General features: G+C 40.4%; 2 protein-coding genes across 2 annotated transcripts; both read left to right on the top strand.

Annotated features, from left to right (window-relative positions):
• The first annotated feature begins 328 nt into the window (after positions 1–328).
• Positions 329–1,267, top strand: LOC101420757 (olfactory receptor 6Z7-like). The gene has a single exon (XM_004453851.1). The coding sequence runs from the start codon at positions 329–331 to the stop codon at positions 1,265–1,267; it is 939 nt and encodes a 312-aa protein (XP_004453908.1).
• Positions 1,268–10,943: 9,676 nt separating this feature from the next.
• On the top strand, positions 10,944–11,882 carry LOC101420318 (olfactory receptor 6Z7-like). The gene has a single exon (XM_004453850.1). It carries the CDS (start codon positions 10,944–10,946, stop codon positions 11,880–11,882), a length of 939 nt encoding a protein of 312 aa, XP_004453907.1.
• Positions 11,883–18,815: the final 6,933 nt, after the last annotated feature.

Raw genomic sequence — 18,815 nt, 5'->3', positions numbered from 1 at the left:
CTAGTACATGAAACTAATGTTCTAGACATTTCTTCATTTAATTTATTTTAATTCAATGGGGAGCAAATATTATTCTTCCAATTTTTACATGGTCAAAATTTTTAAGGCACAGGTTTCACAAGAGTAACCAGAGGAACCTAGATATCTGATCTTATATTCAAAGTTTGTCTCCTGAATCTAAAGTGTCTCCCTCTCTAACAGTCTATTTCTAACAGAGGATGGGCTGGCAAAGTCAGTTGAGTCTCCAGGCATTGGGAAGATGCTCTCGTTTTTACTACTGTACCTCTGCAGGAACCAGAATGTCAACAAATTTTCTTTGTATCTGTAGATGGAGAGGACCCAGGAGTTGGCCAACATGACCAGAGTCCAAGAATTTGTCTTGCTGGGTTTGTCGACGAGGCCAGAAGTACGAGATGCCCTGTTTGCTCTCTTCCTGGCCCTCTACCTGCTGACCCTCCTGGAGAACACACTCATCATCTACCTCATCTGCAGTCATGGTGAGCTGCACAAGCCCATGTACTTCTTCCTGGGCAACCTGAGCTGCCTGGAGATGTGCTACGTGTCAGTGACCATGCCCAGCCTGCTTGTGGGGCTGTGGACTGGTCCCTACCACATTTCTTTCACTGCCTGCATGACCCAACTCTTCTTTTTTATAGTTCTCATCTGCACTGAGTGCACTCTGCTGGCCTCTATGGCCTATGACCGCTACGTGGCCATCTGCCGCCCACTCCACTACCCACTGCTCATGCGGCCCCAGGTCTGCTTGGGCTTGGCCATGGCTTCATGGCTTGGTGGGCTGCTGGTCTCGGTTGCCAAGACGACATGCATCGCCAGCCTCTCCTACTGTGGCCCCAATGTCCTCAACCAATTTTTCTGTGATGTCTCCCCTCTGCTCAACCTGTCCTGCACCCATGTGGCCCTGACTGAGCTGGTGGACTTCATCTCTGCCATCGTCATCTTCTGTGGAACACTGCTAGTAGCCTTGGCCTCCTATTCAGCCATTGGTGTGACTGTGCTCCGTATGCCTTCAGCCACTGCCCGGCGCAAAGCCTTCTCCACCTGCGCGTCCCACCTGGTTGTGGTGGGCATCTTCTACTCAGCAGCGCTCTTCATCTACTGCCGCCCCAGCCGCATCAAGTCCATGGACCTCAACAAGGTGCTGTCGGTCGTCTACACGGTGGTCACGCCTATGTGTAACCCCATCATCTACTGCCTGCGGAACAAGGAGGTCCACACAGTGCTGCGGAAGACCCTCCACCAGCCCTGATCCTGGTCTTGGAAAGCTACACCTCTCTCCTCCTGAATAAAGATCTTTCCTGCCCCAAGCACCATAAATAACCTTGAAAAGCCTGTGAAAAGTTGGAAAAACATTTTCCACCTAATACACCATGAACTCTTACCAACTAATGGTAAAATGTGAACCATGCAGGAGAAAAATGATCAATGTTCATTAGAAAACAAGTCACAAAGAAGATTTATGTGTGATCAGTAACCAACAAGAAAAGATATTCATGTTAACTGTTAGTCAAGAAACACAGATTTGACAATCACCTTACTTTTATTCCTAGGAGACTGATAAATATTTACCAAATATGTCTGTATGTTTCCACAAGTTCATATAAGTATATGTACATGAATATTTATTGCATTTTCATTTGTAATGAAAGGAAAAATTTTAAATTCTAAATATGTTCATCAATAGTGAGGTTAAGTGTATTATATTACATAAATACTGGGGCAAACATAGAGCTATCAAATAGAAATGGATTTGTACATTTTGAAATGGAAATATGGCCAAGATATATATGTTGAATAAAAAATCAAGTCAAAAACAGTATGTATTTTTTGTTTTGCATTTTTGCTTGATAATTTTTAAGTTTGATATATCTTCAAACATACAAATGGTTACAAGAGTGCAACAAACACATGTATACCCTTTACCCAGAGTAAGAATATTTTTATCATTCATCCATTTCTATTCTCTCACTTTATATATATATATATATGACATACTGCACCCCTTACTCATAAATTCTTTGGTATTTATAACATAAGAAGGTTATTTCAAATAACCACAGTGCAGTTATCAATATCAAGAAATGTTGATATTGATACCATATCTAACCCACATTCATTAGTCAAATTTCATCAATAGTCCCCAAAATATTTTTTATTGTTATTAACCTGGCCCTAGATCCTATTCAGGATCCCACATTGCATTAATTGTGATTTCTCTGTAGCTTTCCTTAAACTGGTTGAGTTAGTCTCATTTTGTGTTCCTTGACCTTGACATTTTGAAAGAATACAGGCCAGTTATTTTGTAGAATGTCTTCCTGTTTTCTCCTTAGTTTCAACCATTCTAAGCTCCACAGGATGGAGGAATAAAGTATGGATTAGAGTGAACTTACTGATATTCTATTCATGAACTATTGTGATTGGTAATTGAAGAAAATGTGACCTTGGTGTGGAGAAAGTGGCCATGGTGGCTGCTGGGGGTAGGGAGTGGGAGGAAGATATGTGATGTGGGGGTGTTTTTGGGACTTGGAGTTGTCCTGGGTGGTGCTGCAGGGACAGTTACTGGACGTTGTATGTCCTCCCATGGCCCACTGGGTGGATTGTGGGAGAGTGTGGGCTATGATGTGGACCCTTGACCATGAGGTGTGATGAATGTGCAATGAATGTCTCATGATGATGGAGGAAGTTGTTGTTATGGGGGGAGGAGTGGGGTGAGGGGGGTGGGAGGGTATACGGGGACCTCATATTTTTTTAATGTAACATTAAAAAAATAAATAAAGACAAAAGAAAAAAAGTTGTGCATTTTAGTGAAATTCAATGGAACAATGTCTCCTTCTCAGTACATCGTGTTGGGGACACAACATGGTGGTTTGGGAACAGAAACTTGGATTAATTTAGGTTCAGAATAATAGGTTTCTCCACTGTAACATCAATATACTCACCTTTGTAATTTGTTTGGGGCATTCTTTGCTGCTACGTAAATATTGTTTTCCTTTAAATTTTCACTTGCTGGTTTTAGAATCCATGGATGATTTTCTTACTCCATCATTCTTTTTATATTTATTAATTGGAAGCCTAATGGAGGGGAAACCTTTTCCTTTTCCCTTATTCTTTCATTTATTAACATTAATAGAGTCCAGGATTCTTATTTTATTCAATAGATTATACTACAGTACTGTCCATATTTATTTCGAAACTCAAAAATTCCCAGATTTGGCTGATGGGAGCCTCTTAAATCTGGTGCTGCTCCACTTTTGTCATGTCCTCTAAATATCCCTTACTTTCTGACACAATAAGATATTCCAGGCCCATCTTGTACTCTCCCTGCCTCACCCGTGGAATCATCCATTTCTCCCAGGAACCCTGGTTCTCCTTCCTGGAGGGTGGTAGTTAAAAATGAGAGAATGGGTACCAGGTGGGCTTATTCTACTGTTGGGTCATCATTGCTTCTAGGCACCTCAATAGCCCATTATATAAACAAATACTTGAATGCCCCAAGTACAGGGATAATGACTTGTGAAGGAGGATGGTCCATTGAAGGACACTTGATTTTTGCTCTTGAAATTGAAACTTAGGCTAGTGACATATGGTACCTAAGAGTTACCGACTGGGAGCCTCCTGGTTTGCTCAAATGTAGCCTCTCCTAAGCAAAACTCAGCATATAAAAGCACTTCCCACCAGCGTGGGACATGACTCCCATGGATGAGCCCCCCTGACACTAAGAGAATTCTACCAAGTACTAACAAACAATGCATCTGGAAGAGAAAAAAAGGCCTTGACCAAAAGGGGGAAAAGCAAAGGGCAAATGAGTTTGTATGGCTAAGAAAATTCAAAGTGAGTTGGGAGGCCACCCCAGAGCACATCTCAACAGGATCTCATTGACAGCCAGAGTAGATACTACCCCCAAATAGTGAAACTCCTCAGGAATATGGAGACATCCAAACACTGTGATCAGGGCAGATAGCTTAGGAGTTTAGCCCCTTGCCAGTGGTCCCTAATCTGGTATTTGTGCTTCCCAGCATGACAGAGTTTGACTCAGAAGTGGTTTCCCTATGTACAACTTTTCTGTTCTTCTATTTGGCCTATAGTTGGTGCTGGAGTTGGTCGGTGTACATCCAAGAGACTTGGGTCTTTGGGCTGTCCATGTGCAAGCTGGAACCTGAATCGCAGCAGAGTTGCAACACCTACTCTCCAGTTCAATGTACACACCCAGGGGAGGAGATGATGGACAAACAATATACCAAGGAACCTAGAGTGCCTACAACTTCAAGCAAGAGAGTCCCATCCATCGTATATATGGTATCAAAGACCCCCTCAATTAATGGTGGGATGGGCATCACCATCCCAGAATCCTCAGGATTGGGAAACAAACTATGGATTAAACTAAACTTATTAGTATTCTACTATAGACTTATTGTGATTCTAGCAATGGAAGAAATACCATTGTTGTGGAGGCAGTGACCCATGGATGTTCTGGAGTTAGGGAGAAGGAAAAACAGGTGTAATAGGGTAGAATTTTTGGGACTTGGGAATCATCCTGAGTGACATTGCAGTGACAGATACCAGCCATTATATATCCAGCCATAACCTACAGAGATGAAAGGGAGAGAGTGTAAATTTCAATGTAAAATATAATCCATGCTTGGTGACAATGCTCCAAAGTGTATTTATCGATTGCAGTGATTGTACTACAGTAATGAAGGATGTGGGAAGATGTGTGAGGTATGGGGAGTTGGGAATATGGGAATTCTCTATATATTCTCTGTAACATTTATGTAATCAAAGTATCTTTTAAAAAATAAAAAAATGTGAAAGAAAAAACAGCTTTATTAAAGCATAAGTGACATACAATAAACTCAAAATTTATTTTAAAAAAGAAACATATGCATATGCACACATAGACATGTATATACATTATTATACCTATATGTTTATACATACATACATGTACACAAATACACACAAACATAAGGACATGCATCTATATTTATTAGTCTGCCATCTCTCTATACATCTATCTAATTACCTTAAAAATATAACATATTTATGCTCTTACTATCAATTCCAGTTCAATACCACAGGGCCCAATGTAGCCTCTTTTGAGATATAGTAATTCCTATCACCCTATCATAAGAAATTTTACTCCCATCCATTATTCTCGATATATTTACTTATTTGCTCAGGTTTAAAACTCACAGAAAATAATTGAAGAATTTCTAACCCACACTACTTTGAAAAGCAAACTCTTAACTATAGCTCAATATTTATTTTCAGTTCTTTTCCTTTAACATTTTACTTATAGTAAAATGTGCAAAACTTATTGTTCAATTCAACAATTGTGAAGAATGCCTACAACCACATCCTTATCAATACGTAATATATTTATTTCATCCCTCATGCCATATCTATGTCAATTCCTCTGCCAGAGGCAATCATTGTTCTGATATTTGTTTGTTTTTTTACCAGAATTTTGTTCTTGCCTGTTCTAGAACTTCATATAAACGGAATCCATGTCATGGATTCTTGTGTATGACTTATTTTGATAAGCATAACATGTATGAATTTTATGCATTTTTAGCCTGTATCAGTATTTTATCCCTTTTTAATGCTGAGTGGTATTTCACTGTATGAATACATTACATTTGTTTTTCCACTTTATTGAGGGACATTTGTGTTGTTTACAGTTTTGACAAATATGAATAAAGTTGCATTGATCTTTTGTGTATAAGTGTTTTGTAGATACGAATTCATTTCTCTTGGGTTAAAAGGAGTAAAATTACTGAGTGAAAAGTCATAGTAAACATAAACCCACCTAAATTTCACAATATTTCCACCCTTTGTTCTTCTCATCAGCAGTTTGAGTATTCTGTTTGCTCAAAATCCTCACCAACATTTGGTGATGTTAGTCTTTAATTTTAGCCACTCTATTGGGTATGTAGAATTTTCTCATTGTGGTTTCAGTATGAATTTCCCTAAAGACTAATGATATTAAGAACTTCTCCATGTATTTATGGACCACTAGTATATCTTTTATTACTGAATCATGTGAGTTCTTTTCTATATTTTGATTGCAAGTCCTCTGCATATGTTGTATGAACAGCTTCTCCTAATCTGCTACTTGCTTATTCCTTTACTTAATATTAATTTTGAATGAACAGAAGCTTTATATTTTATCAAGTATAAATAACCATTTAAATGTATGGTTATTGCTCTTCACATCAAGTGTAAAAAATATTTGGTACCTCCTGGTAGCATATAGTCTCCTATGATTTCTCTTAGAGCTTTACTGCAAAAACCTGTCATTCACCTTAGAAAGATGTGCTGAATGCTCCAGACATTGGAACCTTAGAAAACTTTACTGGAAATCCCTTTAAACATCCTGGTTTTATCTCTAACACTGGATGTACATGCCTTACTGTGTAATCCAGAGTGCTTTCCATGTCTTGCTTTCTGAGTTTAGCAAGATGTCACCAAAACAGTGGAACAGCATATATCATGTAGTGTCAACAGACTCAAGGTCATGGTTTATGCTGGGGTTAGCGGGAAGAACTGCATATGGGAGTCCATGATCCCTCTATTCCTTTAAGTCTTCAGTAGTGGAGCTACTCTCGGTCACTCCTCCTGTGATACGACCCTATCACTGATTATCATGGCTGAGAAATGTTAGTTTAAGGAGCTTCAACCTGTCATTTTCTACCATTTTTATTCTTATGTCACAGCACAGGGAACCAAAGTGAAGTTCTGTCAACAACTAAATAAACACAGTTATATCATTGCATACCATGTAACAACCACATTAATCTCACTTGGACCCATTGGTTCTACTCTGAAATGATTTTCCACCAGAGCTTCATTTATTACCTCACCTCCAAGTCCCTCAATCTAACTGGAAGAACTCGTTGGCATTTCAGATACCCTGGTGCCAACATTAGCTCCAAATCTATTTCTTACAGTCTTTTAAAAGTCTGGGTATACCATTTTCCCTGCTTCACAGTTACCCTAGTAAATATCTTCAGATTCATTTGGGGGAAGAATTGAGGAAGTTTATTCAGGTTTTGGGGTGCTTTTGCACCATCCCAGAAGATCCAGATGTCCCTTCAAGTCAAGGGGATTCTGGTCTGTGGAATGGCTTAAGTGTGTAATATTGGATGAGTGACCTTAATTTTCCATTGTGATCATAGAAGCTATCTATCTTCTCGCCAGCTCCTCATTTTCTGGTTTTTGTATAAGTGAGGATCACATTAGTCAGCCTTTCACAGATAGCACCCCTTGAAACATCACAGATTTTTGCCACTGTTAAATCTCCAGAGATGAGGGGAGGTCTCTGAGGTACAGAGCTCCGCTTTAAGCCCGTCTCCTGCCTCTTTGTCAGTGGGAAAGCACTCAACTCAGCAGCTCAGGGGATCCAGAACCTGGAGAAGAGACAACGTGATGTGTGGGTCCCTCATTTAGGACCACGAACAGCTCCCTCCAAGATGGAGTAAAAGGCAACGGTTCCAAACTGCCTTGTTTCCACATCTGCATAGAAGCTGAATCCACCTGGGTACCAGAGTCTTCTCCAGGTGCAGCATCAGCAAGGAAGATTCTGTGCCTGCTGTCCTTCAGCCATCTGGTGAGGAGACCAAAATCTACTTTTTGGGGGTGAAGACAAGGAACAATTGAAAAGAAACATTATTTTCTTGGACTTCCAAGGCACACCAGATACTGACTCTAAATACTTGAGACATTAAGTAATTAAATCCTTGGAATAGCTGATGCTGTAGTGGTGGTGATGGTAGTGGTGGTTTTATTTCCATGTTTTTTATTAATATGCTTGAGGTTTATAAAGGTCATTGCCTTTCTGAAGACCATAGAGTTAGTAAGAGAGAGCCCACTTACTTATATATTATTCCTTGTTTTTAGTCACCATGTTTCACATTACATGGAATGGATTAATTATAAGGAATAGACAAAGGAAGGTTAACCGAATTGACCCACTTTTCTAGAGTCACAATTATTGAAAGCCGTAGCTTTAAAAAACTTTGAGGCAGAACCCAGCTTTAGTCATCCTCTTATGCCCACCACACGTAGGGCACTGCTTTCTTTGCACAAAACTATCACTTGATAAATGTTGTAAGCTGACATGGATGGAAGATTAATGGATACCAGAGACAGGAAAGAAAGGAGAGAAATGGGGGTAAGGAGTCTCAGGTGAGAAGGCATAGAAGCACTTCTCCAGAACAAAGGAGAATTCAACCAGTCAGTGCTAAATCTGGGGTGCTGAGGGCTCCTTTGTAAATACAGAAGGACTGGAAACCAAGTTGTTGAGGATTCATATTTAACTTTGCAGAGATCATTACTGAGAGCCAAACATAAGCTCTTGGGGAGGCCTCTTCAGGATCCCTCTTTACAGAGAAAAATACTGGACTATGAGGAATTGACTCCCCAAGATAATACCAGTAATGAGGGGGTGGAGGTGGCATTGGAATCCAGGTTAGCCTGCTTGACAGAGTGTAGTTATAGGCCAGGTGTTTGACCTGCTTAACCTCACTCACAGCTGTGAACTTAACTGCACTGCACTTTCAGATTTTTAAAAGCATCAACCCCTCTTTACATAGACAATGAAACCAGTGCACTGGGATGGCAGAGACTAGCCGAAAGTCAAACAGATTCAGCAGCAGGTACTGATCAATTCATAAACAGGGACAGATTCAGAAATGTCAGCACAATAGTGGCTTTGCTGACCAAATTTTTAGAGCAACTGCATCAGTCTAGAGTGGGTATAAAGGGGAAACGTCAGGTGGAGCTGTGTACACTCTCTCTTGGATGGTGTTATTTGTGCAAAATGATGACCATGCTGGAGAGGAGTCTGGAAGGTTTGGTGTGTGAAAAATGGTTGGCAGAAATGGGTATATTTACATAGAACACATTAAGAACTTAAAAATCCAAATATGTGAATTTCTCGGTCAAGAAGCATATTTGCTCCAGGACCGTTGCAGTTACTTCCCACCTCACACTATTTGCGATTGCTGTTCTCTCTAGGACCCTCGGGTCTTGGGTAGGATATGCTCAGGTTTTAGCTTATTAGCCTCCGTGAAGTTATCCCAGCTCTAAGAACTTCTGAAATAATCTTGTTCATTGTACCTCTTCCTCATAAGAAGTCAGCTCCCCAAGGGGAGACAGTGCACCTACCTTCTTCACCCCTGCAGTCCCAGTTCTAGCAATAAAGGCTGTCTAGTGGGATTGGATGAAATTTGTGAATGATCATCTATAGTCAGGACTTTCCAGTGGGGTCAGCTTATTTTCCAGCTGTCTCATCTCCATATCTAATCTGTGGAAAACTTTTTTGGTCCCCATCCTTGGATTCCCTTAGAAGAGGATCTCTCACGTCTTGGATAGGATCAGCTCAGGTTTTTAGCTTATTAGTCTCGTGAAGTTATCCCAGCTCTAAGAACTTCTGAAATGATTTTGTTCATTATACCTCTTCCTCATAAGAAGTCAGCTCCCCAAGGGCAGACAGTGCACCTACCTTCTTCACCCCTGCAGTCCCAGTTCTAGCAATAAAGGCTGTCTAGTGGGATTGGATGAAATTTGTGAATGATCATCTATAGTCAGGACTTTTCAGTAGGGTCACCTTATTTTCCAGCTGTCTCGTCTCCATATCTAATCTGTGGAAAACTTTTTTGGTCCCCATCCTTGGATTCCCTTAGAAGAGGATCTCTTCTGGGTGACAAAGTGACAAAAAGGAATTGGCACAGCGCTGAAATCAGGAGCAGCTGGGTCTGCTTCCTGGATGTGTGATCACCTGTCTGAGCCCTTTACCTGACTATGGCACAGAGCCAAAGAATACAGGGAGGTGGTATGGCAGGTTGTTTGACACATAGTAGGGGTCAATGAATTACAGACATTTCCAGTAGTAGACTGCTGATGCAGCTCACATCCAAATTTTCCTCTGTGAGTCTCAATTTCTGCAAGTATAAGAAAAGAGAAATAATACTTATTTTTCAGAGTGGGGAAAATCAGTTGACATGATGAATACGTGTATATGATCTCACAGATGAGGTAAAGTTAATGGCATTTCCTACCTTCCACTAAAAGATAGATATTTTAACTTTTTATTGTAGCAACATATATAAAATTCAAAAATTCCCATTTTAACCACTTTGAAGTCTACAATTCAGTGGTATTAATTACCTTCAAAGTATCACGCAACTTTCACCATCATCCATTACCCAATTTTTCATAACCTCAGATAAAAATTCATGTCATTTAAACAATAGCATCCCCTTATATTTAATTCCCCCAGTCGCCATCCCTGGTAATCTGCAGGTACAATGTGACTGTATGACTTTTGTGCCATTTTTATGAGACTCCTCAGATTCAGAAAGGAAAGTGCCTCTCTCTTTCTTGAACACCATCATTGGTGGCCCAAGCTTAATTTGATAATAGAAAATAATATTACATTACTAGCAGAAGAACACTTTTTAGAAAAAGAGATATAAGAGGCTTTCTCTACTATTGATTTTGTAGAATACTTATGAAATATCAAGTGGAGTCTTAAAAAAAAAACTAACCTAGGAAAATACCTTTTTTCCAAAATTGAAATAAGAGTAATGTTAATTCTAATTTGGTATAGCAATCAGCCATCCACTGTTCAACTTATTCTATTTTAACATCACCGGAAGCAAATGTTATTCTCCCAATTTTCAGATGTTCAAAGTTATTGTTTAAAGTCAAAGGTTTCACGAGAGTAACCAGAGGAACCTAGATGTCTGCTCTTATGTGCTAAGCTTGTCTTATGAATCTAAAGTGTCTCCCTCTCTAACAGTCAATTTCCAACCAAGGATGGGCTGGTTAAGTCACTTGAGTCTCTAGGAATTGGGAACATACTCCTATTTTTACTACTGTACCTCTGCAGGAACCAGAATGTCAACAAATATTCTTTGTAGATGGAGAGGACCCAGGAGTTGGCCAACATGACCAGAGTCCAAGAATTTGTCTTGCTGGGTTTGTCGACGAGGCCAGAAGTACGAGATGCCCTGTTTGCTGTCTTCCTGGCCCTCTACCTGCTGACCCTCCTGGAGAACACACTCATCATCTACCTCATCTGCAGTCATGGTGAGCTGCACAAGCCCATGTACTTCTTCCTGGGCAACCTGAGCTGCCTGGAGATGTGCTACGTGTCAGTGACCATGCCCAGCCTGCTTGTGGGGCTGTGGACTGGACCCTACCACATTTCATTCACTGCCTGCATGACCCAACTCTTCTTTTTTATAGTCCTAATTGGCACTGAGTGCACCCTGCTGGCCTCTATGGCCTATGACCGCTACGTGGCCATCTGCCGCCCACTCCACTACCCACTGCTCATGCGGCCCCAGGTCTGCTTGGGCTTGGCCATGGCTTCATGGCTTAGTGGGCTGCTGGTCTCGGTTGCCAAGACGACATGCATTGCCAGCCTCTCCTACTGTGGCCCCAATGTCCTCAACCAATTTTTCTGTGATGTCTCCCCTCTGCTCAACCTGTCCTGCACCCATGTGGCCCTGACTGAGCTGGTGGACTTCATCTCTGCCATCGTCATCTTCTGTGGAACACTGCTAGTAGCCTTGGCCTCCTATTCGGCCATTGGTGTGACTGTGCTCCGTATGCCTTCAGCCACCGCCCGGCGCAAAGCCTTCTCCACCTGCGCGTCCCACCTGGTTGTGGTGGGCATCTTCTACTCAGCAGCGCTCTTCATCTACTGCCGCCCCAGCCACATCAAGTCCATGGACCTCAACAAGGTGCTGTCGGTCATCTACACGGTGGTCACACCCTTGTGCAACCCCATCATCTACTGCCTGCGGAACAAGGAGGTGCACTCAGTGCTGTGGAAGACCCTTCACCAGCCCTGATCTTGGAAAGCTGCACCTCTCTCCTCCTGAATAAAGATCTTTCCTGCCCTAAGCACCATAAATAATCCTAAAAAAACAATGAAAATTGGAAAAACATTTTCCCACCTAAAATATCATGAACTCTTACCAACTAAGGACGAAATCTGGACCACCCAGTAGAAAAATGAACAATGTTCCTTAGAAAGCAAGTCATAAAGAGGCATTATATAAGACCAGTAACCAACATGAAAAGCTATTCAAGTTTATTTGTTAAGCAAGAAACACAAATTTAACAATTGCCTTATTTTTATCCTAGAAGACTGACAAATATTTACCAAATATGTTTCCACAAGTACATATAAATATATGTATATGAATATTTATTGAATCTTCATTTGTAATGAAAAAAAATTTTTAAATCTTAATTTGTTCATTAATTGTGATGGGTTAAGTGTATTATATTACATAAATACTGGAGCAAACATAGAGCTATCAAAAAGAAATGGATTTATACATTTTGACATGGAAATATGACCAAGATGAATATGTTAAATAAAAATATCAAATCAACAACAACATGTATGTTTTTGTTTTATATTTTTGCTTGTTAACTTTTAAGTTTGATATAACTTCAAACATACAAATGGTTGCAAGAGTGCAACAAATAACTTTATACCCTTTACCTACAGTAAGAAATATTTATATTTTACCCATTTGTTTCATCATTCATCCATTCCTATTCTCTCACTTTGTATATATGACACACTGTGCCCATTTACTCATAAATTCATAAGTGTTTATAACCTAAGAAGAAGGTTATTTCAAATAACCATAGCTCAATTCTCAGGATCAAGAAATATAAAATTGATACCATATCTAATCCATATTCATTGTTCAGATTTCATCGGTTGCCCCAAGAATCTTTTATTGTTATTATCCTGGACCCATCCAGGACCACACATTACATTAGTTGTCATTTCTCTTTAGCTTCCCTTAAACTGGATGATTTAGTCTCATTTTGTGTTCCTTGGCCTTGACATTTTGAAAGAATACAGGCCAGTTATTTTGTAGAATGTCCCTCATGTTTTCTCCTTGGTTTCAAGTTGTGGATTTGGGTGGAAATCAACTGAGCTATGTCTCCTTCTCAGTACATCACGTTTATGTGTACAACATGGCTGCTTGGCTAGGAATTTGGGAATGGAAACTTGGATCAATTTATGTGGAGAATAATAGGTTTCTCCACTGTAAGATTAATATGTTCACCTTCGTAACTTTTTAGGGACATACTTTGCTACTATGTAAATATTATGCTTCTCATCAAATTTTCACTCACTGCTTTTAGAATCCAGGGATGACTTTCTAAATCCATCATTCCTTTCATATTATTAGTTGGAAGTCTACCCGCCTGAAGAATCTTTCTCTCCTATTCATTCATTAACATTAATGGAGTCCAAGATTCTTATTTTATTCAATAGGTCACATTAGGGTACTATCCATATTTATTTTGAAGCTCAAAATTTCCCAATCTCTGGACTGTCCATGTGACAGCCAAGCCCTGAGCCTCAGCAGACTTGCAACTCCTACCTTCTGGTTTATTGGACTTCTCCCAGCCAGCTAACAGAGAGGTGAGAAGGTCAACCACCACACCAGGGAGGCAAGAGTGCCTACAACTGCAAGCAGGAGAATTGCATCCATCATCCTTTTGGAATCTAAGTCCCCTCTCGATATAGAGGTGGAGTGGACATAACCATCCCAGGGTCCACAGGATGGAGGAATAGAGTATGGATTAGAGTGGACTTAATGTTATTCTGCTATGGAACTATTGTGATTAGTAATGGACAAAACTGTAGCATTGATGTAGAGGAAGTGGCCATGGTGGCTGCTGAGGTTAGAGAGAGGGAAGAAAAGATATGATGTGGGTGCATTTTCAGGACTTGGAATTGTCCTGCAGGGACAGATGCTGGACATTGTATGTCCTGCCATGGCCCACTGGGTGGACTGGGGGAAAAGTGTAAACTACAATGTAAAGCATTATCCACGTGGTGCCACAGTGCTCCAAAATGTATTTACCAAATGCAATGAATGTGCCATGATGATGGAAGAGGTTGCTGATGTGGGAGGAGTGAGGTGAGAGGGGTGGGGTGTATTTGGGGACCTCTTTTTTTTTTTTTAAGATTTTTTAATTTTTATTTATTTAATTCCCCTCCCCTCCCCCGGTTGTCTGTTTTCTGTGTCTTTTTGCTGCGTCTTGTTTCTTTGTCTGCTTCTGTTGTCGTCAGCGGCACGGGAAGTGTGGGCGGCGCCATTCCTCGGCAGGCTGCTCCCTCCTTCGCGCTGGGCGGCTCTCCTTATGGGTGCACTCCTTGCGCGTGGGGCTCCCCTACGCGGGGTACAACCCTCTGTGGCACTGCACTCCTTGCGCGCATCAGCACTGCGCATGGGCCAGCTCCACACGGGTCAAGGAGGCCCGGGGCTTGAACCGCGGACCTCCCATGTGGTAGACGGACGCCCTAACCACTGGGCCAAAGTCCGTTTCCCTCTTATATTTTTTGAATGTAACATTTTTTAAAAAAACAGAGAAAAAATATATTTTAAAAAAGAAAAGTATTTCCCAGATTTGGCTGATGGGAGCCCTTTAAATCTGGTGCCTCTGCACGTTTGACAAGTCCTCTAAACACTTCCTTAGTTTTAGGCACAATAAGATATTCCAGGCCCATCTTGTATTCTCCCTGCCTCAGCCCTGGAATCAGCCATTTTCCCAGGAACCCTGGTTCTCTTTCCTGGAAGATGGTAGTTAGAAACCAGAGAATGGATACCAGGGGCTCATTCTACAGTTGTGTCACCACTGCTTCTAAACCTTTCAGTGAACCACTAAAGAAATATATATTTGAGTGTGTGTGTATGTGTATATGCACACATAGACATATATATTCATTAATATGCCTACATGTGTATACATACATACATGTATACAAACACACACAAACATAAGGACTTACGTCTGTATTTTATTAGTCTGTCATCTATCTATATACTTATCCGATGATCTTTTTTTAATTTTTGTTTTTGTCAAAAGATACTTAGATTACAAAAAATGTTACACACAAAAATATAAGGTATTCTCATATGTCCCACTCCCCATACCTCCCACCCTTCCCCACATTAACAACCTCTTTCAATAGTGTGGTACATTCATTGCAATTGCTTAACAACTTTGGACAATTGCCATCAAGCATGGATTATAGTTTACATTGTAGATTACACTCTTTCCTACTCAATTCTGTAGGTTATGGAAGGGTGTATAATGACTAGTACCTGTCATTGCAATATAATTCAGAGCTATTCCAAGTCCCAAAAATTCCCCCATATTACACTTTTTTTCCCCTTCCTTCCTTCAGCATCTCCAGTGGCCACTGTCTCCACATCAGTGATATAATTTTGCCCATTTCTAGAACACAGTAAGTCTACAGTAAGATACCACTGTGTCCACTCTAGCTCATATTTTATTCCCCAGTCCTAAGGATTCTGGGAAGGTGATGCCCACTCCACCTCTAGTTGAGAGGAGAGCTCAATCCCATGTGACTGATGGATGGGACTCTCTTGCTTGCTGTTGTAGATTCTCTTGGTTCCTTGGTATGGTGGTTGTCCATCCTCACCTCCTTGTTAGTCATTCTGGGTGAGTCCAATGAACTGGAGAGTAGGAGTTGCAACTCTGCTGAGGCTCAGGTCCCAGCTGGCACATGGACAGCCCAAAGATTCAAGTCTCTTGGAGGTACATCTACCAACTCCAGCACCAACTATATGTTCAAATAAAAGGGACAGAAGATGCACATGTAAAGAAGTCACATCTGAGTCCAATTCTGTCACACTTGGGAGCACAAACTACAAAGTAGTGTCCACTGGCAAGACACCAAACTCCAGAGCTATCTGTGATGACCATAGGACTTGGGTGTCTCCAGAACCCTCAGAAACCCCACTATTTGGGGTAGTATCTACTTTGGCAGTCTGAGATCCTGTTGAGATGTGCATAAGTGTTACCTCTGGGATGACCTCCTGACACACTTGGAAGACTCTTGGCCATAAAAAACTCATTTGTTTTTACCTTTCTTCCCTTTTACTCAAGGTCTTTTTCCAGTTGCAATGCTGGTTGGTGCTTGGTAGTAATCCCTCAGTGTCAGGGAGGCATACCCCCAGGAGTCATATCCTATGCTTGAGGAAAGGTAATGCATTTATATACTGAGTTTGGCTTAGAGAGAGGCCACATTTGAGCAGGTAACTCAGGAGGTAACTCTTAGGTGCCCTACGTCAGTAGTCTAAGTTGCAATTTCAAGAACAAATTCAAATCATCAATACCAAGTGCCCATCAATGGACCATCCTTCTTCACTAGTCATTACCCTGCACTTGGGTCATTGTTGCTGTTCCATTACAGAATGCATCAGAGCTCCCAAGGATGGGAATTCAATATTCTTTTGGTTATTGTGTGAATCTCCACCCACTATGACAATAGCCCATGAACATTGAACACATTTATATACCTTATATGTATGCCCAGGTGACTAATTATCTAAAAAACATGTCCTATTTATGCTCTTACCATCAGTTCCAATCCAATACCACAGCACCCAATCTAGGTTCCAATGTTTTGAGATTCGTAATTCCTGTCACCCTATCATGAGAAATTTTATTCCCATTACCCTGAATGTATTTACCCATTAGCTCAGTTTTAAAACTCACAGAAAGTAATTGAGGAATTTCTAACCCAGAACACTTTGAAAAGCAAACCTCTTAACTAGAGCTCAATATTTGTTTTCAGCTCTTTTTATGTAACATTTTACATACCGTAAAATGCACAAAACTTATTTGTTCAATTCAACAGTTGTGAAAAATGCCTACAACCACATCCTTATCAATATATATTTATTTCATCCCTCATGCTCATTCTATGTCAATTCCCCCACCAGAGGCAATCATGGTTCTGATATTTGTTTGTTACCATAGGTTTGTTCTTCCCTATTCTAGAACTTCATATAAATGGAATAAAATCATGGATTCTTCTGTATGACTTATTTTGGTAAGCAAAATATGTGTGAAATTCATGCAATTTTTGCCTGTATCAGCATTTTATCCCTTTTTAATGCTAAATAGTATTGCACTGTATGAATATATTACATTAGTTTATCCATTCTATTGATGGACATTTGTGTTTGGCAAATATGAATAAAGTTGCTATGATCTGTTGTGTATAAGTGTTTTGTAGATATGAATTCATTTCTCTTGGGTAAATAATTAGGAGTATAAATACTGAGTATGTAGTTATAGTAAACTTTACCTTCCAAAATGTCACAATATTTCCACCCTTTTGTCTTCTCATCAACAGTTTGAATATTCTGGTTGCTCCACATGCTCGCCAACATTTGGTGGTATTAGTCTTAATTTTATCCACTCTGTTGGGTATGTCGTATTTTCTCATTGTGGTTTCAGTTTTAATTTCTCTGATAACTAATGATATCAAGAACTTCTCATGTATTTATGGACCATTAGTGTATCTTTTATTACTGAATCTTAAGAGGTTTTCTATATTTTGATTGCAAGTCCTCTGTATATGTTTTGTGAATATTTTCTACTAATCTGCTGCTTGTTTGTCCCTTTACATAATATTGGTTTTGTTTTTTGTTTTTTTTATTTATTTCTCTCCCCTTCCCCCCCCACCCCAGTTGTCTGTTCTCTGTGTCCATCCACTGTGTGTACTTCTGTGTCCACTTCTATTCTTGTCAGTGGCACTGGGAATCTGTGTCTCTTTTTGTTGCATCTTCTTGCTGCGTCAACTCTCCGTGTGTGCAGTGCCACTCCTGGGCAGGCTGAACTTTCTTTCGTGCTCAACTGCTGTCCTTACAGAGTGCACTCCTTGCATGTGGGGCTCCCCTACACGGGGACACCCCTGCGTGGCACGGCACTCCTTGTGCACATTGGCACTGTGCATGGGCCAGCTCCACACAGGTCAAGGAGGCCCTGGGTTTGAACTGTGGGCCTCCCATGTGGTAGGCGGATGCTCTATCTGTTGAGCCAACTCTGCTTCCCCATAATATTGGTTTTGAAATAACAGAAGCTTTACATTTTTATCAAGTATAAATCATCATTTAAATGAATGGTTATTGCTATTTACATTCAGTGTAAAAATGTTTGCCTTCCTCATGCTAGCATATATAGTCTCCTTCATTTTCTCTTAGACGCTTTATTGCAACTACCTGTCACTTACTTTAGAAAGATGTTCTGAATGCTCCAGATGTTGGACACCTAGAAAATTTTCCTGGAAAGCCCCTGAAAGGTCGTGGTTTTATCTCCCACTCTGTGACAGGCACATGCCTTACTGTGTAATCCAGAGTGTTTTCCACTTCTAGCTTCCTGAGTTTAGAAAGACGTCGTCAAAACAGTGGAGCAGAATATATTGTGTAGTGTCAAGAGATTCAAGGTCCTGGTTTTTGCAAATGTTAGAGAGAAAAATTGGATTTGGGGGCCCATGATCCTTCTATTCCTTTGAGTCTTCACTAGTGGAGCTAATCTCTGCCACTCCTCCTGCCATGCAAGGTTGTTTCTGATTGATTATCTTGGCTGAGAAGTGTTAATTTAAGGAGCTTCAGCTTGTCAGTTTGTACCATATTTACTCTTACTTCACAGCCCAGGGAACCAAAGTGAAGTTCTGTCAACAACTAAATAAATCCAGTTATATCATTGGATACCATAAAATAACCACATTGATCTCACTTGGACCCACTAGCTCTACTCTGAAATGATTTTCCACCAGAGCTTCATTTATTACCTCACCTCCAAGACCCTCAATCTAACTGGAAGAACTCATTGGCATTTCAGATACCCTGGTGTCAGCATTAGTTCCAAATTCATTTCTAACAAGTCCTTTATTTTTTTTTAAAGATTAATTTTTTATTTATTTCTCC

The sequence above is a fragment of the Dasypus novemcinctus genome, chromosome 18 (assembly GCF_030445035.2).
Source record: "Dasypus novemcinctus isolate mDasNov1 chromosome 18, mDasNov1.1.hap2, whole genome shotgun sequence".
NCBI lineage: Eukaryota > Metazoa > Chordata > Mammalia > Cingulata > Dasypodidae > Dasypus > Dasypus novemcinctus.
The sequence above is the reverse complement of the archived record's forward strand: the minus strand, read 5'-3'. Positions and strand labels throughout refer to the sequence as shown.